The sequence below is a fragment of the Canis aureus genome, chromosome 11 (assembly GCF_053574225.1).
Source record: "Canis aureus isolate CA01 chromosome 11, VMU_Caureus_v.1.0, whole genome shotgun sequence".
NCBI classification, from domain to species: domain Eukaryota; kingdom Metazoa; phylum Chordata; class Mammalia; order Carnivora; family Canidae; genus Canis; species Canis aureus.
Window position 1 is genome coordinate 70811783 of NC_135621.1, and position 19122 is coordinate 70830904.

The window sequence follows — 19122 nt, forward strand, 5'->3', positions numbered from 1 at the left end:
GCAAAGACTGTCCCTCTAATGGGCTCTTGGGGGATCGTGGGGATCGTGGGGGATCATGGCAGGATCCACCAACAAAGATTAACGCGCACGTCTTTGCACAGCGAAGTGTAAAATGCTCTCCCAAGACTAACAGGCTGTCTTTGGATTTCAGGGAACAGATTCGTCAGGGCCTAGAGGAGCTGCAGAAGGTCCTGCCGGGAGGAGACACTTACATGCATGAAGGATTTGAAAGGGTAATTTTCAAATGGTTTTCAACTCTGAATAGAGTGGGATGGGGAAACGTCAACCCCAGGATGGCCAAGGAGACACGGCACGTGTAACTTGCCCAGGAGGAAGAAAGTCAAAACCGTTTTCCCACAAGCTTGTGCACACGTAACCCTAACCAAGAAAAGTGAATGCCCTTGCTCCCTGCCAGACACCGATGCAGGGCTTGTTAGCTAATGCATGGCCGACACGCAGGGATTGCGCCACGCTCCGGCCCCTGGCGCTTCCAAGGCAGACCTTTCTAGAGGGGACGTGAGCGGTTGGGACAGAATGTCAGTGACGTCAGTCTTAAGGACAACAAGTCCCAGTCCGTGAGAAGTAAGGCATGGATCCGCGTTCACATGTGTGTTCATTAAATGTCGGGGTAACCCCGGATGAATGCCGTGGATCCACATTCGAGCCCAGCCTGGGCCAATTACATAAGGAATCAGGGCTGAGCCAGCCTACAAACTCAGGCCGGGCCAACGCCCGCTACGGTAGCTGGGATCACACAGTGGCTACGGGGCTAAAGTCTCTTCTGTGTGTTTTTCAGGCCAGCGAGCAGATTTATTATGAAAACAGTCAAGGTAAGACTATAGTATGAATTGTCAGACTTTGTTTCCCCTGTGTTTGCTTCTGAAAGAGCGCCTTGGTAATTTCACATTTCATAAGGTGTAGGTGGTGTTGCCCATAACCCTCCCCACCTCGTCGCCAAGAAGAAATGGATAGATGACACGTACCAGGTCAAATCCTACTGTTCCGCTGATGCCAAAAAAAGTTACATAAAAGTAATGAAGAGCCCATGATGGGCCACGGCCTATAATGCCCGTGAACAGCTTTGCATGTTGAATTCATTAAATTAATAAGTATTTGGATGGGCTAGTGAAGTCTTGGATTTTCATGTCGAATTTAATTTTTTTTTGTCCTTGCCCAAGCTCCAAGCCCCTTCATTACTGTGATTGGAGACGATATTAAGATTAAGATACCAGTGCGGTTTTAAGTTTGCTGCATTTAAATGGGGGGAAAAATGCATTGAGTGGACTTAACAGAGAACTTGCATATAGAAAATATACTTCTTATTTTAAGTTCAGCTGTTCTTACTATTATTACAGTGTCTCTCATGAATAGCCTCTCTTTATTCGAGGCAAATCTTTTTAAAAAATATTTTATTTATTGATTCCTGAGAGATGCAGAGAGAGAGAGGCAGAGACACAGGCAGAGGGAGAAGCAGGCTCCATGCAGGGAGCCCGATGTGGGACTCGATCCTGGGGCTCCAGGATCACGCCCTGGGCTGAAGGCAGGTGCTCAACCGCTGAGCACCCGGGCGTCCCTGAGGCAAATCTTTTGAAAGAGATTCCGTATTACAGTGGGGATTTTTCTCCTGGGCCCGTAGAGGTCTACTGCCCATGTCCTCTCAACTGCAGCAAATAGAACAGACCCAGTATGGACACTAATGCTTATTAATACCAACCAACCATCAGCAATGTTCCTAGAATTCTAAAAAAATCACTGGAAGAGTTTCTAGAAGGTTTTCCCAGCTGGTTTAATAACTTCCAATCAGCTGGTAAATCGTGGTGACTCTGTCCTTGCTCAGTCCTCCAAGGGGGATGTGTATGGTCAACTACAGCCTGTGAGGAGGACTCCTGAACAGCCCAGGTAGTAGAGTCTCCCCCCAGGCCTCAACCTCAGTCACCCAGACTGTTAACAGAAAATCATAGAAATTTGATTCACTGGACCTACTCCCAGCTGTCGGTCCAATGACCCTTCCAGCAGGTTTGGCCATTTTTTGAGAGAAGACTGAGAAACCCGCAAATAATACCTACTCCCCGCCCCCCAGAGTCTGTCCCCACAGATGCATTCTTCTTCATCTGGAGGTGCTTCTAGTCCCCAAAGAAAAGTTGCTGGTTTTCATAATATTGACCTCGGGGGGTTGAGCTTACGAGACGTCAACGCCCAGGACTGAGAGGGGGTTGCCCCGAGTGCGGCGCGATGGACTGAGTGGGTCTGTGTTGTGTTGAGCAGGATACAGGACGGCCAGCGTCATCATTGCTCTGACCGATGGGGAGCTCCATGAAGACCTCTTTTTCTATTCAGAGAGGGAGGTAAGCGATGGCCTGGCCTGTATCTAACCCAGACTTGGAAGCAGGGCTCCTTCCTCCGAAAATGGGCTGCAGTCTTGCTACTCAGACAACGTGCTAGGTGTTCTTTGTAAAACCCCTGGGTAAAATAGTGTCTCCTATGGAAAAAAAAAATGATAATAATTCATTTTTTTAAAAGCAAACTCTCACGTCTTCCACACGGTAGATGTTTTTCCCCTTTCAAACTATTTGCCCGTGACTCTGTGTCTTAAGGGATAAAAGTTGCCTACCATGACTTTATTGAGAGCGCTCTATTTATCTAGCAGTTTTGAAATGGCATATATCACTTTTCAACGAAAACTTTGGGGCCGTTTTTCCTCCATTTCTGCTACGGACAGGAGAAGGGGAAAGAGTTACTTGAACTATGTAAGAGCCAGCCTTGTCCGAACGTATTAATCACTGAGATTCTCACCCTGAGAATCAAAGCTGAATATTAATTGGTTGCAAGATAACTTGTAATCACGCCTGCGGTGCGCCTTCCTCCTTTTCCTCATGGTCTCAGATAGTACATTCCTCGCAGCAAGTGAAGGAATCCTCTCTACGTGAAGCTTTCGGTTTGCATAGTTTCAGAAAAAGAGGTTTATTCAGGAATTGAAAGGTAGTGTTTATATTTAGGAAATCCTTTCCTTTCTAGTCTGACATTTGGGCCAGTTCACCGCTACTGATGACATGACAAAGGCTCATTGGGGCCACGTTAGAAAGAAGCACAGTAAGGGAAGGGACGGGCGGCGAGGAAGGAGATCCCCGCCCCGGGGGAGGAGATAGATAACCAGCGCGTTATACTCACCTCCAGCTCTTGAATAGTATTTCATTCAAATTCAGCTCCCTTGGCAAACAAGTATTCATTCATTCACTCATTCATTCATTCAGTGATAGATGAGAGCTCAGCATGTGCTGGGCACGTTGCCTGATACCGGGGAAGCAGGTGAGGAAGACACGCTGGCTGCGTCCATGGTGCTTACCGTGGATGGTGGAATGATGCTGGCAGAGGGCGTGAGAAAATGATATAGGTAGACAGGCTTCTTCTCCCCTACCCCTAATGAGTACAAATCTTTCGCAATGGGGAAACACAAACTTCAATGTGACAGACCCTGCGTGAGCATTGGGAAAACCCTATATTCCCATATTCTAGAGTTGAGACTGACTATACGATGGGAATGCAACATAGCTTATTTTGGGTGCTGAGCAACAGTCAAATAAAGATCCTAATAAGGAAATAACTGAATATGAAATAAATGATGGATGTCAGAGGCTTAAAATATGGGTTAGTAGAAAAGAATTTTAGGTATGGCACATACAAACTTGGAAAAGCATTTGGAGTGCCAGTGCCAAGAGAAGGGGGCTTTCTGACAAAGAAAGCTAACACTCAAGATATATAAAGATAAAAAAAAAGATATATAAAGATATATATATTTATATACAAGATATATAAAGAAATGAATCTTTCCATTTTTTATAATCCTATATAAAGCCCAACTACAGGGAGAGAAATCATTACAGAGAAGGCTGGAGCTGGATTGTGTCTAAAAGTTTGTCTTGTCCTTAAAACAGCAGGGCATATTTTTAGGATTTAGGGAAATATATATATATATATATATATATATACATATATATATATATATATTTCTGTTTCTTCTAAAATTCAGTGTTTCAGAATGTTTCAGTCACAAGTGGGTTTGAGTACTAAAGTGAGGGGTGGGGGAGAAACAATTCAAATCAATATGCATACATTGAGCACCTACTACATGTTTGCACTCAATTATTTATTAAATGTCTACCGTATATTCCAATGATTTCCAATTTTAGTTTTCTGTTCTGAAACACGGAAGAACCTGGAAGTAAGATATCAGAGCCTTTAATAAGTCAAATATTAAAACCAAGCCAAAACCTAGATGTTATTCATTATGTTGCCTTCTTAATCCTTCATTGTAAGGCAGGTCATGGGTTCGCTTACTCGAATAGAGACCATAATTCCCATACCGCTAAACCATTGTTTTCTGTGGCGATGAAAAAGCCTTATTTGCAAAGGGGTGCTGATATTTATAAGCATCCGCATCGTTCTAGGCCTTGTATAAGGAGCTCTGAATATGTTATCTCACTGAATCCTCGACCTTTACAGAGCAAAGCCAAACCCAGGTACTTCGGGTCCCAAAGGCCCCATCTTGTCTATTACACTTTGCTGCTATTACAAAGGAAGAAAAGTATGTCAATAAAAATTCTTCAGAGGAATAGAATAATCATTTCCCCCAGAATATTTTCTTTAAAGATTTTGTTCATTTATTTTTATTTTAGGCAGAGAGCAAGGGCGGGGGAGAGAGAGGAAAAGTGAAGGAACCCCAAGCAGGCTTGATGTCAGGGCCCTGAGATCCATGACTGGAGCCGAAATCACGAGTTGGATTCCGAACCCACTGAGCCACCCAGGCGCCCCCCGCCTCCCAGCACCAATATTTAATAAGACTTATCCTGGCCTACTCTTCCCTTTTCTTCCCCTCATTTTTCAAATCCCTTCATTAAGACTCTACTTCTATGGGTCTTTCTCAACACTTCCCATTAGGCTACTCACTCCTCTCGGGTCCCTCATACATCGTGTTAGAATGTGATGTTTCCTGGAGGGTGAGCTCCTTGGGAACAGGGATTGCCCTCTCCATTATGGTGCTTGGCACATAGTAGGTGCTCAATAAGAACCTGATCATGGAAGTTTAGTCTGGTTAATCCAAAACGAGTATATTTGCCGCTCCTCTGTCTAATGGCTTTTCTTCATTGACCCAGGCTAACAGATCCCGAGATCTTGGTGCAATTGTTTACTGTGTCGGTGTGAAGGATTTCAATGAAACACAGGTACGGTCATGGATTTCCTCCGCTTTGGAAGCATACGAAGCTTGCGAATGATAGAGAACATGCGTATTCGGTGCAATATCCCTGACACACCCCTGAAATAGGTTATTTATCTATAAACGTTGAGTATTCAAGAATTATTGAATATGTAAGGGACATGAAGCCAAGCCAATGCACTTGGGGGCCATGAACACAGACTATCCAAGTGGTATCTTCCTTGGTTGACTTTCTTGGTAGAGGTCAAATGGCCAAGGTGTCAAAACAGATCTGAATAAAATTAGAAAACTTGACGTGTTTTCTTTTTTTTTTTTGTCATTTCATTTAATGAATCAAATTTTGCTTAAATGTCAAAGATCCCTTTTCTCCCATTAGAAATTCAGTGCATTTTCAATAAAAAAAATAAATGTATAGTTAGCCCTTGAACAGTGCAGGGCTTAGGGGTATCAGCCCCTCTGCATAGTCGAAAATCCATGGACAGCTTTTGACTCCCCAAAAACTGAACTATTAATGGCCTACTGTTGACTGGGAATAACATAAACAGTTGATTAGTGCATATTTTGTATGTTATATGCATTATATACTGCATTCTTATAACAAAGTAAGCTAGACAAAAGAAAATGTTATTAAGAAAATCATAAGGAAGAGAAAGTACATTTACGGTATTATACTGTATTTATTTTTAAAAATCTGTGTGTAGGCGGACCCGCTTAGTCCAAGCCCACCTGGTTCAAGGATCAATCATAATTGGCAAGTGGGCAGAAAGTATGTTCAAGTATCGATATGCCAATTGTGAAATTTTGCTAACAACCTATGTAAACACCCCTTGGTATAGTTCATAATTCCTTTTCGTTTTAATGACATGGGACAGCGCTTTTGATATGTTATCGGGTTAATAAAATAGGGTTACAAAACGGGGGAACGGTCTGAGTCCATGTTTAAAATAAATGTGTATATTTGGGTAGAGAAAGTACAAAAGGCTACATAGGATATCAAATTAATAATAGAAAAAATGATGGATGATAGATGAGTTTTCTTTTTAAAACTCCTGGGTTTTCTGAAACTTCCCATTGATTATGTGTTACTTTTGCAATCGGTGAAAGTCCTGGCATTGACCATGACTGTGGCAGTCACAGAAGTATAGAGATTTGGAGTAGAAAAGTCCACAGATCAGATTCTTCTTTCTCCTGTCCCCGGCTCCATAAAGCAGGAGAGCCAAACCAATTGCAAGAGCCCTCGCCTCAATGAACAATTTGAGCGAAAGGTAAGGGTCTCCATTCACTGGCCTCGCCCAACACCAAAGCTTAAATTTATTTTTAAACTCGCTCTGAAAGGAAACCTGAGCCTATTTGATTCAAATACAGTTGCCAACAGAAATTTGAGTGAATGGGAGAAAAATGAGCCAATGGCCTGCCCCCAAATCCATAAATACATCAACCCAGGCCAACTGTTCATCTGAGCAATCTTACCTCTGCTCCCAAGGAGAAAAGTATTAAAACAAATGTGAAAGCTGGAGCCGACCCTCTAGGCCTGCTCCAGAGGCCGCTGGTAAGTTCATTATAACTGAGGGCTCTTCAGTGAGGCCCAAGGCCTCTCAAGTTCCTCTGGGTTCTCAAAGTAGATGGAGCCCCCTGGACCTAAATGCTCTGCGGCCAAGCCTGACACATCGCCATGTGTGCTTGTGTGTTTGCTGTGTTCTCAGCTGGCCCGGATCGCGGACAGTAAGGACCACGTGTTTCCTGTGAATGACGGCTTTCAGGCCCTGCAAGGCATCATCCACTCAGTGAGTAGAGCGCTTCTTCTAAAGTGAGCACTCTCTGCCCCCCGATCCACTAAAAGGTCCCCAGCGCCACCACCCCCCAGGCTGGTGTTCTCTGCTGGAGACAACATTCCTTCCTGTATCTTTGTTATTTGCCCTTTCTCACTTCTTCCTCCTGCCTCTCACATGTTTGTTATTTTCATTCTCCCTGTGCCAACCTTACCCTACAAGGTAAACTAAGCATGGCAGGGGACCCTGCTGTAGCAGAAAGCCAAGCTTCAGGTGGCTCCAGTTCTCATACTGGAAACACCAGTGGATGGTGTGCACTTGACCTTAGCTTTCCCAACTGTGACTGAATGCAAGCTGCCTTCTAGAGCATTTGCAGGTTCAATCTGTATCTCTTGACCATCAGAGGGACTTTCAACTAACAGTTCTTTACCTTGGTTGCCTTTTGGGGTCATCTGGAGCAGGATTTTCAAAGTCTTCCCAGGTGACTTTACTGGAACACAGCTTTAGACCTACAGTCCCCAAATATAAGGACTTCACTGTTCTCTGGGGTTTGCAGTCACCATCCCTTCTTTCCACCCCAACCTGGGTTGGATGGAACAATCCTTCCCACACAAATGGGTTGGGTTTTTTTTTTTTTTTTTTGCCCCTGTTTCCTGTGAGTGAACAGGATACTGGCTTCCATTGCCTCTCTTTTCCACCTTCCATACATAGGCCAGGCTCTTGGTCCAGCTGGATTATAAGATGATGCCGGTCTTTAAATAAAGCTCCAGCCAGAAGGCCGTACCTGTACTGAGGTCCAGGAGCATTGACTCCTCTACCTTCAGGTTTTGTGATTAGGCAGACGGCCTGTAGTTTCTCCAGTAGAAGCTCGCGAGGCTCCAGACTCAGGGTTCAGGATGCAAAGTTAGAGCTCAGAGGACATTATCCCCTTCAGATGTCAAGAGAGTCTTAACTCTCTTGGGGTTACCAGGGGTTACCAGCCAGAACCAGCATCTGCCCAGCCTCCCCCGGCTGACCTAGGAAACCTCCAATGTGCTCTACCTTCATGCCCCCTCTCCCTCCCTCCAAGGTTTGCTAAGACCCCTTGCAGCATGAGAAGAACTTTTGTAGTGAAGAATTCTCATCCCAGAATTTTAGTGCTGGCCCAACGACTTAACCATTTTTAGATCCTCGGATGAGTTATCTCACTTGTTTCCTCACTTGTTTCCTCATTTGTAAAAGGGATTGAGAGTAAGACTCACATCACAGGCCTGTTTGAGGATTATAAGAGGTAACACTGGTGAAATTACCTAATATCCTTCCAGGCATATAATAGACACTCAAGACATCTGAATTACTTCCTCTTTCACTTTCCTTCCCCATCATATAATGGACATTAATATCAGTTGTCCCCAATCCTCTAGATTTTCCTCAATATACTTAAAAATCACCTGGGAACCTTGTTTACAGTACCAGTTCCCAGGCCCCATCCCCAAGAGACTCTATTCCAGACAGTAGGAGATGGTGCCCAGGAATCTGCATCTTTTAAATCTGTTTTGTTGTTGTTGTTGTCATAAAGTAAATGTCCCAGGTGCACTTTCAGAACGTTGATATATGTGACCTTACGTTTTCAGAATTGTGAAAACTAATCTCACTTCAGTTTAGGAACTCCTACCTAAATATGTATAGATGATGGGTCATCTTATTCAAGATGTGTTTGTTTGCAAGAGACAGAAACCAACTCAGACTGCTTTTACCAGAGAGTGGCAATTATTGAGAGAGAGAGAGAGAGAATGAGAATTATCAGATCCTCAGGGGTAGGGACCCTTGCTCCAAATAATTTCTGGGAGCAGTGTGGCATACTTGACAATGTAAACAATAAGAATGGCTATAACCATATAAAACAATGGTGCACAACATGATCTGGGGCTGATCATGAAGCTCAGAGGTGGATTATTGTGGGCTGGAGCCTTCATGAGAAAGTGGGACAGACCTGAATCCATAAAAGACCAAGGAGGAGTGAAGAGTAGCACCAGGGAAGAGATGACATGACCCCAGCTCAAGAGCAGGAAAAGGGAAAAGCATACTCCAAGGACAATAATAATAATCCCATCCGTCTGTGGGGAGAGTTTGGGTAAAGGATCAGGAGTAATTAGACATCGGTTTGGAACCAAACTGATAAGACCCTTGAATGGGTTTTGATTCCAACTTCATGGGTATCATCACTGAAAACTTTGGAACATCTAAGTAGTGATATTTATTTATTTTTTTTAAATTTATTTATGATAGTCACAGAGAGAGAGAGAGAGGCAGAGACACAGGCAGAGGGAGAAGCAGGCTCCATGCACCGGGAGCCTGATGTGGGATTCGATCCCGGGTCTCCAGGATCCCGCCCTGGGCCAAAGGCAGGCGCCAAACCGCTGCGCCACCCAGGGATCCCTAAGTAGTGATATTTAAGAAGAGAATCTGATGGCAGAGTCACGTATGTAGTAAGAAAAATGAGGCAGGAGCCTCCTGCAGCCTGAGGCTAGTGCACAGTCTTGCCTTCAGATGGCGGGAACCTGAACAGGGACAACCCTTACCTGTTCAAAGGTTCTATGAGCCATGTCCCCACATCAGTCAAAAGGCAGTTCCTACCCAATAATTAGAATCATTTTATCTGCAATACACTGGTGTGAATATTTCTTCCTTAGCAACTCCAGCTCGACCTGAGCCCAGATGTTTGGAAAGCTCTTCCCACCCCCCAAATGGAAATAACTCCAATGATGTTTAAGGAATTTCAGCAAAGTGGTCTCTCAAAAACTGGAAAAAAAATAATAATTTGAGATTCCAGTCTCCAAACTTGAGCTGAATGATAACATTCTTACGAGCTTTTATCTGGGAGTTATGCTCGTGGTTTCGATCCTTCCAACACTTGAAACCCATGTTTATGGCCGTCGTTAATTCGTTTGCTTGGACAGAGAAACAGGGACAAGCGCAGCAGGGCTCATCTTTCTCAAGTCAGACAGAAATAATTATGGCCTAAAGTTGGCTATTTTTAAGAAGTAGGTTCATTTCTCCTCTGGATACTGAAAAGAAAGCTCCTGTTCCTCCCCTCCCCCCACCCATCTGAAGCATCTAATCCAGCTTGTTCCCATGGATGTTGTTTTGTGGCTGGTTATTTTCTCATAATAAGATAGGGCTGGGCTTAATTATCCCAAATAGGAGTACAGAACAACTCTCAACAGGCTCAGATGGTTCTTAAGATTTTCAGCCCATAATGACCTATGTTTAAATCCCAAATCAAGATGGAAGAGCCAATATTTGCTTTTTTATCCAGTACTCATTGAAAACCTTCTATAGTACACTCTTGCCATTCAGCTATAAGGAAAGCGATAGAGACCCTGGCCTAGTGGAGCTTATATAATCTAGTGGGAGGGACACATAAAAACCAGTAAATAAATAAACATATATATTTAAAACTGTGAAAAGTGGTATAAAAGTTGTAACCAACTACCAAAATTAAGAGCGAAGGGATTGACAAAGACCCAGGCCCCTTTGAAGACATGACCTGAGGGATGAAATCAAGCCTCTGCTGGAGGAGCATGGATAGAACATTCTTGGCAGAGCGCAGCCCTATGATGGAGCATAGCAGAATGAAAGAAGAGCGCTGCTGAAGTGGGGGACGCCAGAAGATGAAGTGAGGAGGAGGCGGGGGCTAAATCTTGCACGGCCTCGAGGGCCACGCTATTTTACTCTCAGGACAGTGGGAACCTGTAGCCAGAGATAGAGTCCGACAGTGGGATAACGATGCTCGAAATTAGGACTCTCGGGGCATCTCGAATCGCGGCACTTGATCTGTGTCTCCTCCAGATAACAAATAAATAAACACTCAGCACCAATAGGAATGTTGGCCCGTGAAGGCGAAAAATGACAGTGACTTAGGGAGCGTCTGCCGTGTGCCAGCGTTCCTGCTGGGCACTTCCACAGCCACTCTCTGAGGAAGGTCTCATCCCAGTTTTGCAGGTGAGGAAGCTGAGGGGCAGGATGGTGGGAGCAACTGCCCCAGGTCTTCCTCCTCGTAACGGTGGAGTCGGGACGTTGAACCGCCGCCCGCTTCCAGAGATCCTGCTCTTTCCGGAGTATTCGGGCGTGAATGTCTGAGGAAGTGGAAAAGCACCACTGGATTCCCAGGAGCTGAAGATCCAGGGCCTGGAGTCAGCAAATCCCAGAGTTCTCGGCTTCCACAAACCGGTTCCTGCGTTTTGATCTTTTCGCTGGTCCCCACCCCTCCCTACTCGGTGGGAGAAGCACTTACGTGTTAGATTTGTATAATGTCTTCTCCTTCGTGGCCTTCCCACTTGGTTCCCGTTTTAGTCTCTCAACAGCAGGACACAGGGAAGAGGCAGAAAGAAATCAGCGGCGGCAGCACGGGGCACCTGGGTGGCTCAGTCGGTTAAGCGTCCGACGCTCGATTTTGGCTCAAGACATGGTCTCAGGGTCGTGACCTCAAGCCCCAGGTTGGGCTCTGTTCCCAGGACAGACTCTACTCGAGATTTTGTCTCTCCCTGTCCCTCTGCCCCTCCTGCCACTCGCACATGCTCACTTTCTATTAAAAAAATTAAATAAATAAATAAATAAATAAATAAATAAATAAATAAATATCTTAAGAGGAAAAAAAGACATCATACGGCTGTGTTTGGGACCAAACATTGTTCCTTTATCCCATCTAATATGATCACATCTTAGCATCATAGCAACCCTGTGAAGAAATGCTGTTATTCCTATTTTACAGATGAAGACACTGAACGTCCGATAACCTTCCGCAGAGCACGTGGCTCTGAAGGGTGACTCCAGGGCCTGTGCTTTCTCCCGCCTCTGTTTCCTTGGGAAGGTAAAAATACTAAAAGCTACCATCTAGGGAGTTCTGAGGTCTAGACGCTGAGCGGATCATTTAACGTAGGCGTCTCACCGGATTCTCATGACCACTGTTTAGGGTGGATGTCGTCGTCCCTTGTACAGAAGTAGATGCCATAGGACAGAGATCAGCTAGCTTGACCCGGAACAGACTAATGCCCACGATGGGAGTGGCCACCGTGCCCCACTCAGTCACGGGCGGAGGCCAGGAAGCAGAGGAGGAGACGCCGAGCGCCGAAACGTGCGGTGGCTTGATGGGGTTCACATCGGTGCAGCAGAGGCAACGCCCCACCCGGAGCACGGCGGGCGGCGGGGCAGCCCTGGGCCTTCTACTACCGGGGGGAGCTCGTCTGAAAACACCGATTTCTGCCCGATGGATGGAGTTCCCCCTCCAGGGGAAGCTGGCAGCTCGCCACGGGCTAAAGGGAACATCCTTCCTTCCCCATGCCAGGACTCTACTTCCGAGGACGGAATTTCTACTTGCTTTTGCAGAATCAGGTTGATAAATTATAAGACAGACTCTGGGTGGTTGAAAGATTGCAGCCCTTAAAGCCAGTAAAACTGTAAAGGAAGAAACTATTTCTTCGCCTCCCCTTATTGTGGCTTCTTCGGCGAATTTCCAGTGACCGCAACTGGTAGGTATAGCGCCAGCCCTCGAGCGAAAATATGAAGCAAAGGTCCAGCAAGTCTCCTGGGCCTTTGTTTGCTTTTGCAAAAGTGCTGCAGGCAGTGAAACGGGAACCTGCGCGAGGCCTGGTCGGCAGCTTTGAATCCCGACGCTCGGCCTGCTTACCTCGCCACCCCCCCCCCCCCCCGCCCGGGTGTGCCACCTGGAGCCAGGCACACTGCCTGCGAGTCGGAGAACCCAGCTACTGGCTCCGAAACCTGTCCCTCCGGGACGGCTTCCCTGGAATAAATATCTCAGCCCGCGTTGGGCTTCCTACCGAGCAGAGGAAAAGCAGCCCACAGAGCGTCCTGCATGTCCGATCAACAATAGACAGGTATTGAGCAGACACGACTACATGTGCAAGGATTTCTCAGGAGTTTGGGCGTGAACATCCCGGTTCTCAAGGAAGCTGTAAGATCGGCGAAACTGAAGGATAAATCCGTTCCGTGGTGTATGTAAAATTACTCTATTGATGAAAACCAGATTCTGTGCTGATTTTCTCCCTTTCATTCATGGGAACTGGAAGGCCTGTACCCCTCCTCGTCTGGCCCAGGCCTCACAAAGCTACGACAAAAGGCAGAGCCCGCTCCCGGGCCTCCCTTCCTCCGCCCCACCTGAGGCCTGTCTCACAGTCTAGACCTGGAGGCCCCGTGAGTCCTGTCTTCTCCTTGGAGCCTGCCCTGGTCTCCTCCACCTTCAGCTCTCCCTGCCTTGAACCCCAGGGGCATGAATTGTTGGCATCATTTGCCGGGCACTCTGATCTTTCCCATCTCTCCGCCCTTGCTCCGGGTCAGATGCTAAGCGGTGCCTTCTGTTCTATTTTTTGGCCCCGTTTATTATATTTTTCATGGCGTACGATGCTGTGCTTTGCATAGTCATTAAAAAGCAGCCCAGAGAGCTGCAGAGCATTCATGACCTAGCCTGCGTGACAAGTGGGCAGCCCTGTGGCTCTGTTTCTTGTAAAACCCCTCAGTCCCTCCCCCACCCTCTCTTCCAAGATTGTATCTATAAAAAAGACTGCATTTGGGGGCTCCTTTCACATTAGCAGGCCTGGATACAAAACATAAATAGAATCAACTGTCGTTTCTGTAGTGAGCAGAAAATCTTTTTAAAAAACATTGACCTCAGCAATGATTCATTAGACTCAGACTTTGCAGACCTTCAGGCCATTTCAAGTAAGCTCTTATTTCTCTTTGGCTTTATTGAGGGTTCAATGCAATAAAAATTCTCATAGCTTGACGAGGCTACCAAGATCGCAGAGGGGCACGTCCAGCTACTCGTCAGGGCACCCCTTCTCCTCCGTCGGCTCCTCCTCCTATCGAGGAGCCTGCTAAGACCCACTGGAAAACCAACAGAAGAATTTAGAACAAAATCCAGTGACACGCTGCAGGGTTCAGCTCTCAAGGAGGGCCGCTGACTTCGCCAATATTCTGGAGGTCAACAGGCTCATCTTACTAAATAAACCACGTTTCAGGGTTCACAGATATCCGAGCTTTCCTTCTGAAAACAGGAGAAGAAAGTGGTTTAGCGGAAAAAAAAGGAATTTCCTCAGTTTCAGAACCTTGTTTGTCCTATGCTCCTTCACACCAGACTCAACTGAGCGCAAAACTAACTGAGGGAAGAGTCGTATTTATTTAAGTGAGCTGGGTTCTCCCCACCCCTAGCCCCGGCCAGAAACGTTTGCGTATTTTGAGGATATAAGTTTTGTTGTCCAAAATTCAGAAATCCATTTAAACTGTGTTTCTTGCATCTTAGAGTATTCATTTAGCAAAATAAGAGTATACATAAAATCATATATGAATCCCAGACAGATGAGAGTATCAGAGTAGATTTTATTTTAAATTCAGATTCTGTAGAACTGACACGGATCTAGGATAATATCCATAGTTAACAATAGCTGTGCCTATTGGTTTGAAGTGTAGATGGAATTTAGTTAGGAAAGGTGACTATCTTTTTTGAAAAAAAAACAAAAAACAAAAAAAAAAAACCCACTTTGTTAGAAATCTGGGGCACCTGGGTGGCTCCGTCAGTTGGGCAGCCAACTGTTGATGTTGGCCCAAGTCCTGATCCCAGAGTCGTGAGATCAAGCCCCAGATAAGGCTCCATGCCGTGCTTGAGATTCTCTCTAGCCCTCTCCCTGCCACTTGTTCTCTCTCAAATAAATAAATAAATAAATAAATAAATAAATAAATAAATAAACAAATAAATAAATAAAAACACTTTGTTAGAGATCAAATAAAGTCAATTTATGGAGACAACCTTGCCAGTCCTGAAGGCCTTGGGTGAAACAGTCGTATGTCCTAAGCTGCCTGGCATTTTCCAAAAGCAGTGGTCCCCAGGCTAATCCAGTGCGCACTCTGCCAGCAGCGGTAGTAGTGTACGGGGCCTCCTGTGGGAGCCTGAGTCCCATCCCCCAAGCCCAGACCTCTCCATTTTCCCAAGTAAAGGAGTCAAAGCCTTTTACAAGGTAGGCCAATCCCGATCTTAGACGTGGGAACGTGACGTACCTACAGCATTATTGTTTAAAAAGATTAGCCAGTAAAAAGGAAAACAGAGTTGTTGAAACAGGTCCTCTGAGAAAGCAGTCCCCAAAGACGGTAATGCTTAATAAGAAGAGGGAGGTGTTACAGGATGCAGAGTATGGCCTGGTTATTCAAAAGACCCTAAGATTGGCACACGGTGTTATACTATATGTTGGCAAATTGAATTTAAATAAATTTTTTAAAAGACTCTAAAATTGTATTTATAGAGAAAAAGGAAGGCCAGTCAATACCTAGTAAACTATAATGCCAGTGTATGAAGCCATGCAGAAACTATGCCGTTTATTCATTTATTTATTCAATAAATATGAATTTAGTGTCTACTCTGTGCCAGGTTAGGCATTACGGATGTAGTGTTGGGTCAAACAAATGCATTCCTGGCCTCTGGAGTTCATAGTCTAAGGAGGAAGATAGATAATGACCAAACAATCAAAAAAATAAATATATAATTATAAACCATACTAAGTCCTCTGAATGATGACAGTTTCTACTAAACTGTGGATGGATGCAGAAATATGTCATTGGTAAAATCACTAGGGCATAGGAGGGGCGGCAAAATCTGTATTAGACTTGAAGGGTGACAGTGAGATTAAGGACAGCTGCCAAGTTTTTGTCTTAGAGCTACGTAGACACGATCAGCCAATACATAGTTTACTGACCTTGGGCCAGCCTGCTTCAAGCTCCAAACCTCTTAAAACCAGAATGCGCCCTTCATAACAATTAAGACACCAACAAACGTGCTCTGAAAGACTTTCTCAGGGATGCGTGGAAGCACGAGGCCCCTGTACTACCAATGTATTAAAAAGGCTGGTCTTTACTAACACGTGCAAAAAAATCTTTTAACAGGAAGTGGTCAAGTAAATGAAAATCAATTATTTATTGAGGAAGGAGGCAGAGCAATTAGGAAAAAAAAAAAACAAGATATGTGTACAGTAAGGGTGGGGTTCGTGATAATTCACAATAATTTGAGAATTCTTGAGAAATCTCTGCAGAAACTGTGAACTTTATGAGGAAGGACCCTAGAGTTTTCGAATCCAAAAAAATAAGCTCTCATTATACAACCTGGACTGATCCACAATAGATTTCACTTAAAATATATTGAATAGTTCTTATTACTTGGCAAAGTTCTTCTACATCTGCTGCTCCTCTTACTCCCTCAACAATCTAATGAGATGAGCAAACCACACATCGCATTCATACGGTGCTTTAGGGATTCTGAATGTGCTTTCCCATATATAGTCTTTTTGAAATCTGTCCAAAAGATGACAGGAATATATTATTAGCCATCTTTCATTTTTGGTGAGGTTTTTTCTTTTTTCAGCAAATATGATTAAGCAAGAGCCTGTGGTGGGTGATGAGATAGAAGCATATATGAGCTACTGTCTCTGCCCAAGTAGTATCAGCTACCATTGAGAACCGATTTCTTGGTGCCTTATTTTCATTAACGGCATTTGTTGGCTGGTGGTCCAAGTGTTGTTAAATTACTACCTACTGACCAATCACCTCTGTCTAGTTCTGTCTGTAAGACAAAAAACTTGCCAGTTTTCCTTGCTCTCACTCCCTTCCTGACTCTCCGATCTCATATGAACTTGACTACCTAAGTCCAAATGAATTTACAAAGCGTCTCTGCATTTATGTCAGTCATTCATTTTACCATGATACAGCCCTGCGAAGTCAGTGTATTTCTTATCCCCCTTTTATAGAAGAGAAAACTGAGCTTTAATAACTAGTCCAAGTCCACATGGCCAGGAAGTGGTAGGGCTTAGATTTGGACATAAATCTGTCCAGAGCCCAAATGTGTCTTATATAGTCTCTAGACCAAGTTCTTAAGAACAATGGTTACCATTAGCTGAGGACTTACCAGGCTCCGGGCACTGTGCTATGGGCTCGGCCAGTATTATCTCATTTAATCTTCCCAACTCAACAGCCTTATGCAGTAGGTACTGTTCTTATCCCACTTTTATAAATGAGGAAACGAAGACTCGGAGAGGTTGTGGAACTTGCCCAAGGTCACACTGCTCATGAAGGAGTTGACCCAAGCAGTTTGATTCCGAATTCCAACCTACACTCCCTATGTCAAACTGCTCTCCAAAATTAGGAAACAGAAAAGTTAAAGGATTTGTCAAGGATCCTAGGTCAGTTAAGTATAGAAGCAGGGCCAGGACGCACTCTTGGATTATACTTGCATGTGGTGGTCTTCACCGGTCTCCATCGGAGGCCAATGTACTCTCACCTCGGCATCACCCTGACCCCGTGTGAGCCCATTCTACTCCCTCGGGCGATTTCCCAGGGCGAGATCTGCACCTCTCCCGTGGCTACCCCTGCTCAAGTTGGGGACAGATCCTCTGCGCCCCCACCCCCCACCCCAACTCCCATCCAGTCTCCAGACCTTAAGCTGATGTATTGTCTGCGGCAGCCCAGACAGACTGATCATAGTCTGGGCTGCTAATAACCAAGGGAAACCCTCAAATCCACCTACTGCCATCATGGCTTCCTACCTTTTGAACCAGACATTTCAAACTAATAGAAGCCGCAGTCCCAGACAAATCCTGCCCATCCCCCTCACTGATAAATTTTGCTGTATTGGCTGCAATGCATCCCTTCCAGATGTTTTAACTTAAGATTGGGAAAGCTGTGTTTTTACTGGATTGAATCACAGTGCTTGGCTGACATTTTTTGGCCCTTCATACACTCCTTAGATTTATCAACTAATTGCAGACACTTTGAGAGAATAATACAGCATGTGTTTATTATGACAAAACCTGCTAGTGTGTCTTTGTGGTCAGAGATTCATGGTATTTCCTTTACCAACCCCTGGTTGAGCATTAAAATTGATTCAAAAACGTCAGTTCAAAGTCAGGAACTTACATGGGGGAAAATATCATGTATGTGTTTTGAGGGAGTTTGGGAACAGAGATAAGATAGATCCAATAGCTCAATTTTTATTCTTGAGTTATTTTGAAATCTGTAGTTGTGGATGATAAAATGATTTATAAAGAGATGTCAAGTGCCTGTGGAATTTTATTTAAAACATTAAAAAAAAAAACAGCTTTGTATTGTTCTAATGCCACTGTTTACTAAGTTTCTCTATACGAGTTAATTCTGTTTCTTCCAATGTGGCCTGTTTGGAGATTTGTGCCTGAGGACATGTGGAAGGGAGGATGGCTACCTCCTTCAGGCAAGGCAACCACTGGCTGAGGTGGCCCTTCAGGCAGGAAAAGCCCAGTGACAGCAAACTTGCTGGCTGAGAGGGGGTGGACAGTCATGATTCAAGTAGGACAGTTGTCATCTGGGATATGAGTCCCTGCACACCAGGATTCTGGGAAGCCCCAGTCCTAGGATGTTGCTACCTACATAAGAGACCTAAAGGACTAGATGAACCACTGGAACGGGGAGGATGGAGAAGCCAGCAGGGAAACACCGATGCCCTGCATATATCCTTGGGGTCCCTGGTCCCTGGTCCCAAGTGAGAATGACAATGGAGGGAACTCGGGAGCTCAGTGGTGATACCAGGCCAGGTGTATGAGGACCACTTACTCTACCCGAGATGGGCACGGACTTGGGAAGTTCGGTGCATGTGTGTTGCTGTTGGAAAAGGCTCCAGCACAAGTGGGGATCTGAGGCTATACCTGTTTGTAGTAGGCGGGGGTGTCTGGGTGAAGCAGAGACCAATTAAGTAAGGCAAACACTGACAAAAAAGAGCAAATTGCTTCCTCCCATGGAATCACGTAAAAGCTGAAAACAAATAGAGGAATCCAAGTACAAAATTGCCTTTAAAAACTGCACAAGAGTGAGAAGGAATATCAGGAAAAGTAGCTGGAAACCTGAATTTAGAACTGTCAAGAAGAAGAAATACTGCTCCTTATGACTTTTGGGTCTATAGACTTACCTAAGACACGTGGTTGTGGGAGAGCCTGTTTCTATGACTACATTTTAGTGTGTTGTCATCTGTACATCAGAGAAAGATGTTCTGAGGCATGTTCTTCATTTCCTCTCACAATGCTTCTCTATGAGGACGCCCAGATTTCTCTCTGGAATGGGTAAATATTATTTCTTCTT

At 44.9% G+C, this 19122-nt stretch overlaps 1 protein-coding gene across 2 annotated transcripts in view; it reads left to right on the forward strand.

Moving 5' to 3' along the window:
• The window catches only part of ANTXR1 (ANTXR cell adhesion molecule 1), a 197460-nt gene that overhangs the window by 52534 nt on the left and 125804 nt on the right, over positions 1 to 19122 (forward strand). For both annotated transcript variants that reach the window (XM_077915704.1, XM_077915703.1), the window contains exons 4-8: positions 152 to 233; positions 797 to 830; positions 2266 to 2345; positions 5151 to 5219; positions 6916 to 6996. In XM_077915704.1, coding sequence (XP_077771830.1) covers positions 152 to 233; positions 797 to 830; positions 2266 to 2345; positions 5151 to 5219; positions 6916 to 6996 — 346 coding nt within the window. The remainder of the gene's footprint in view (positions 1 to 151; positions 234 to 796; positions 831 to 2265; positions 2346 to 5150; positions 5220 to 6915; positions 6997 to 19122) is intronic.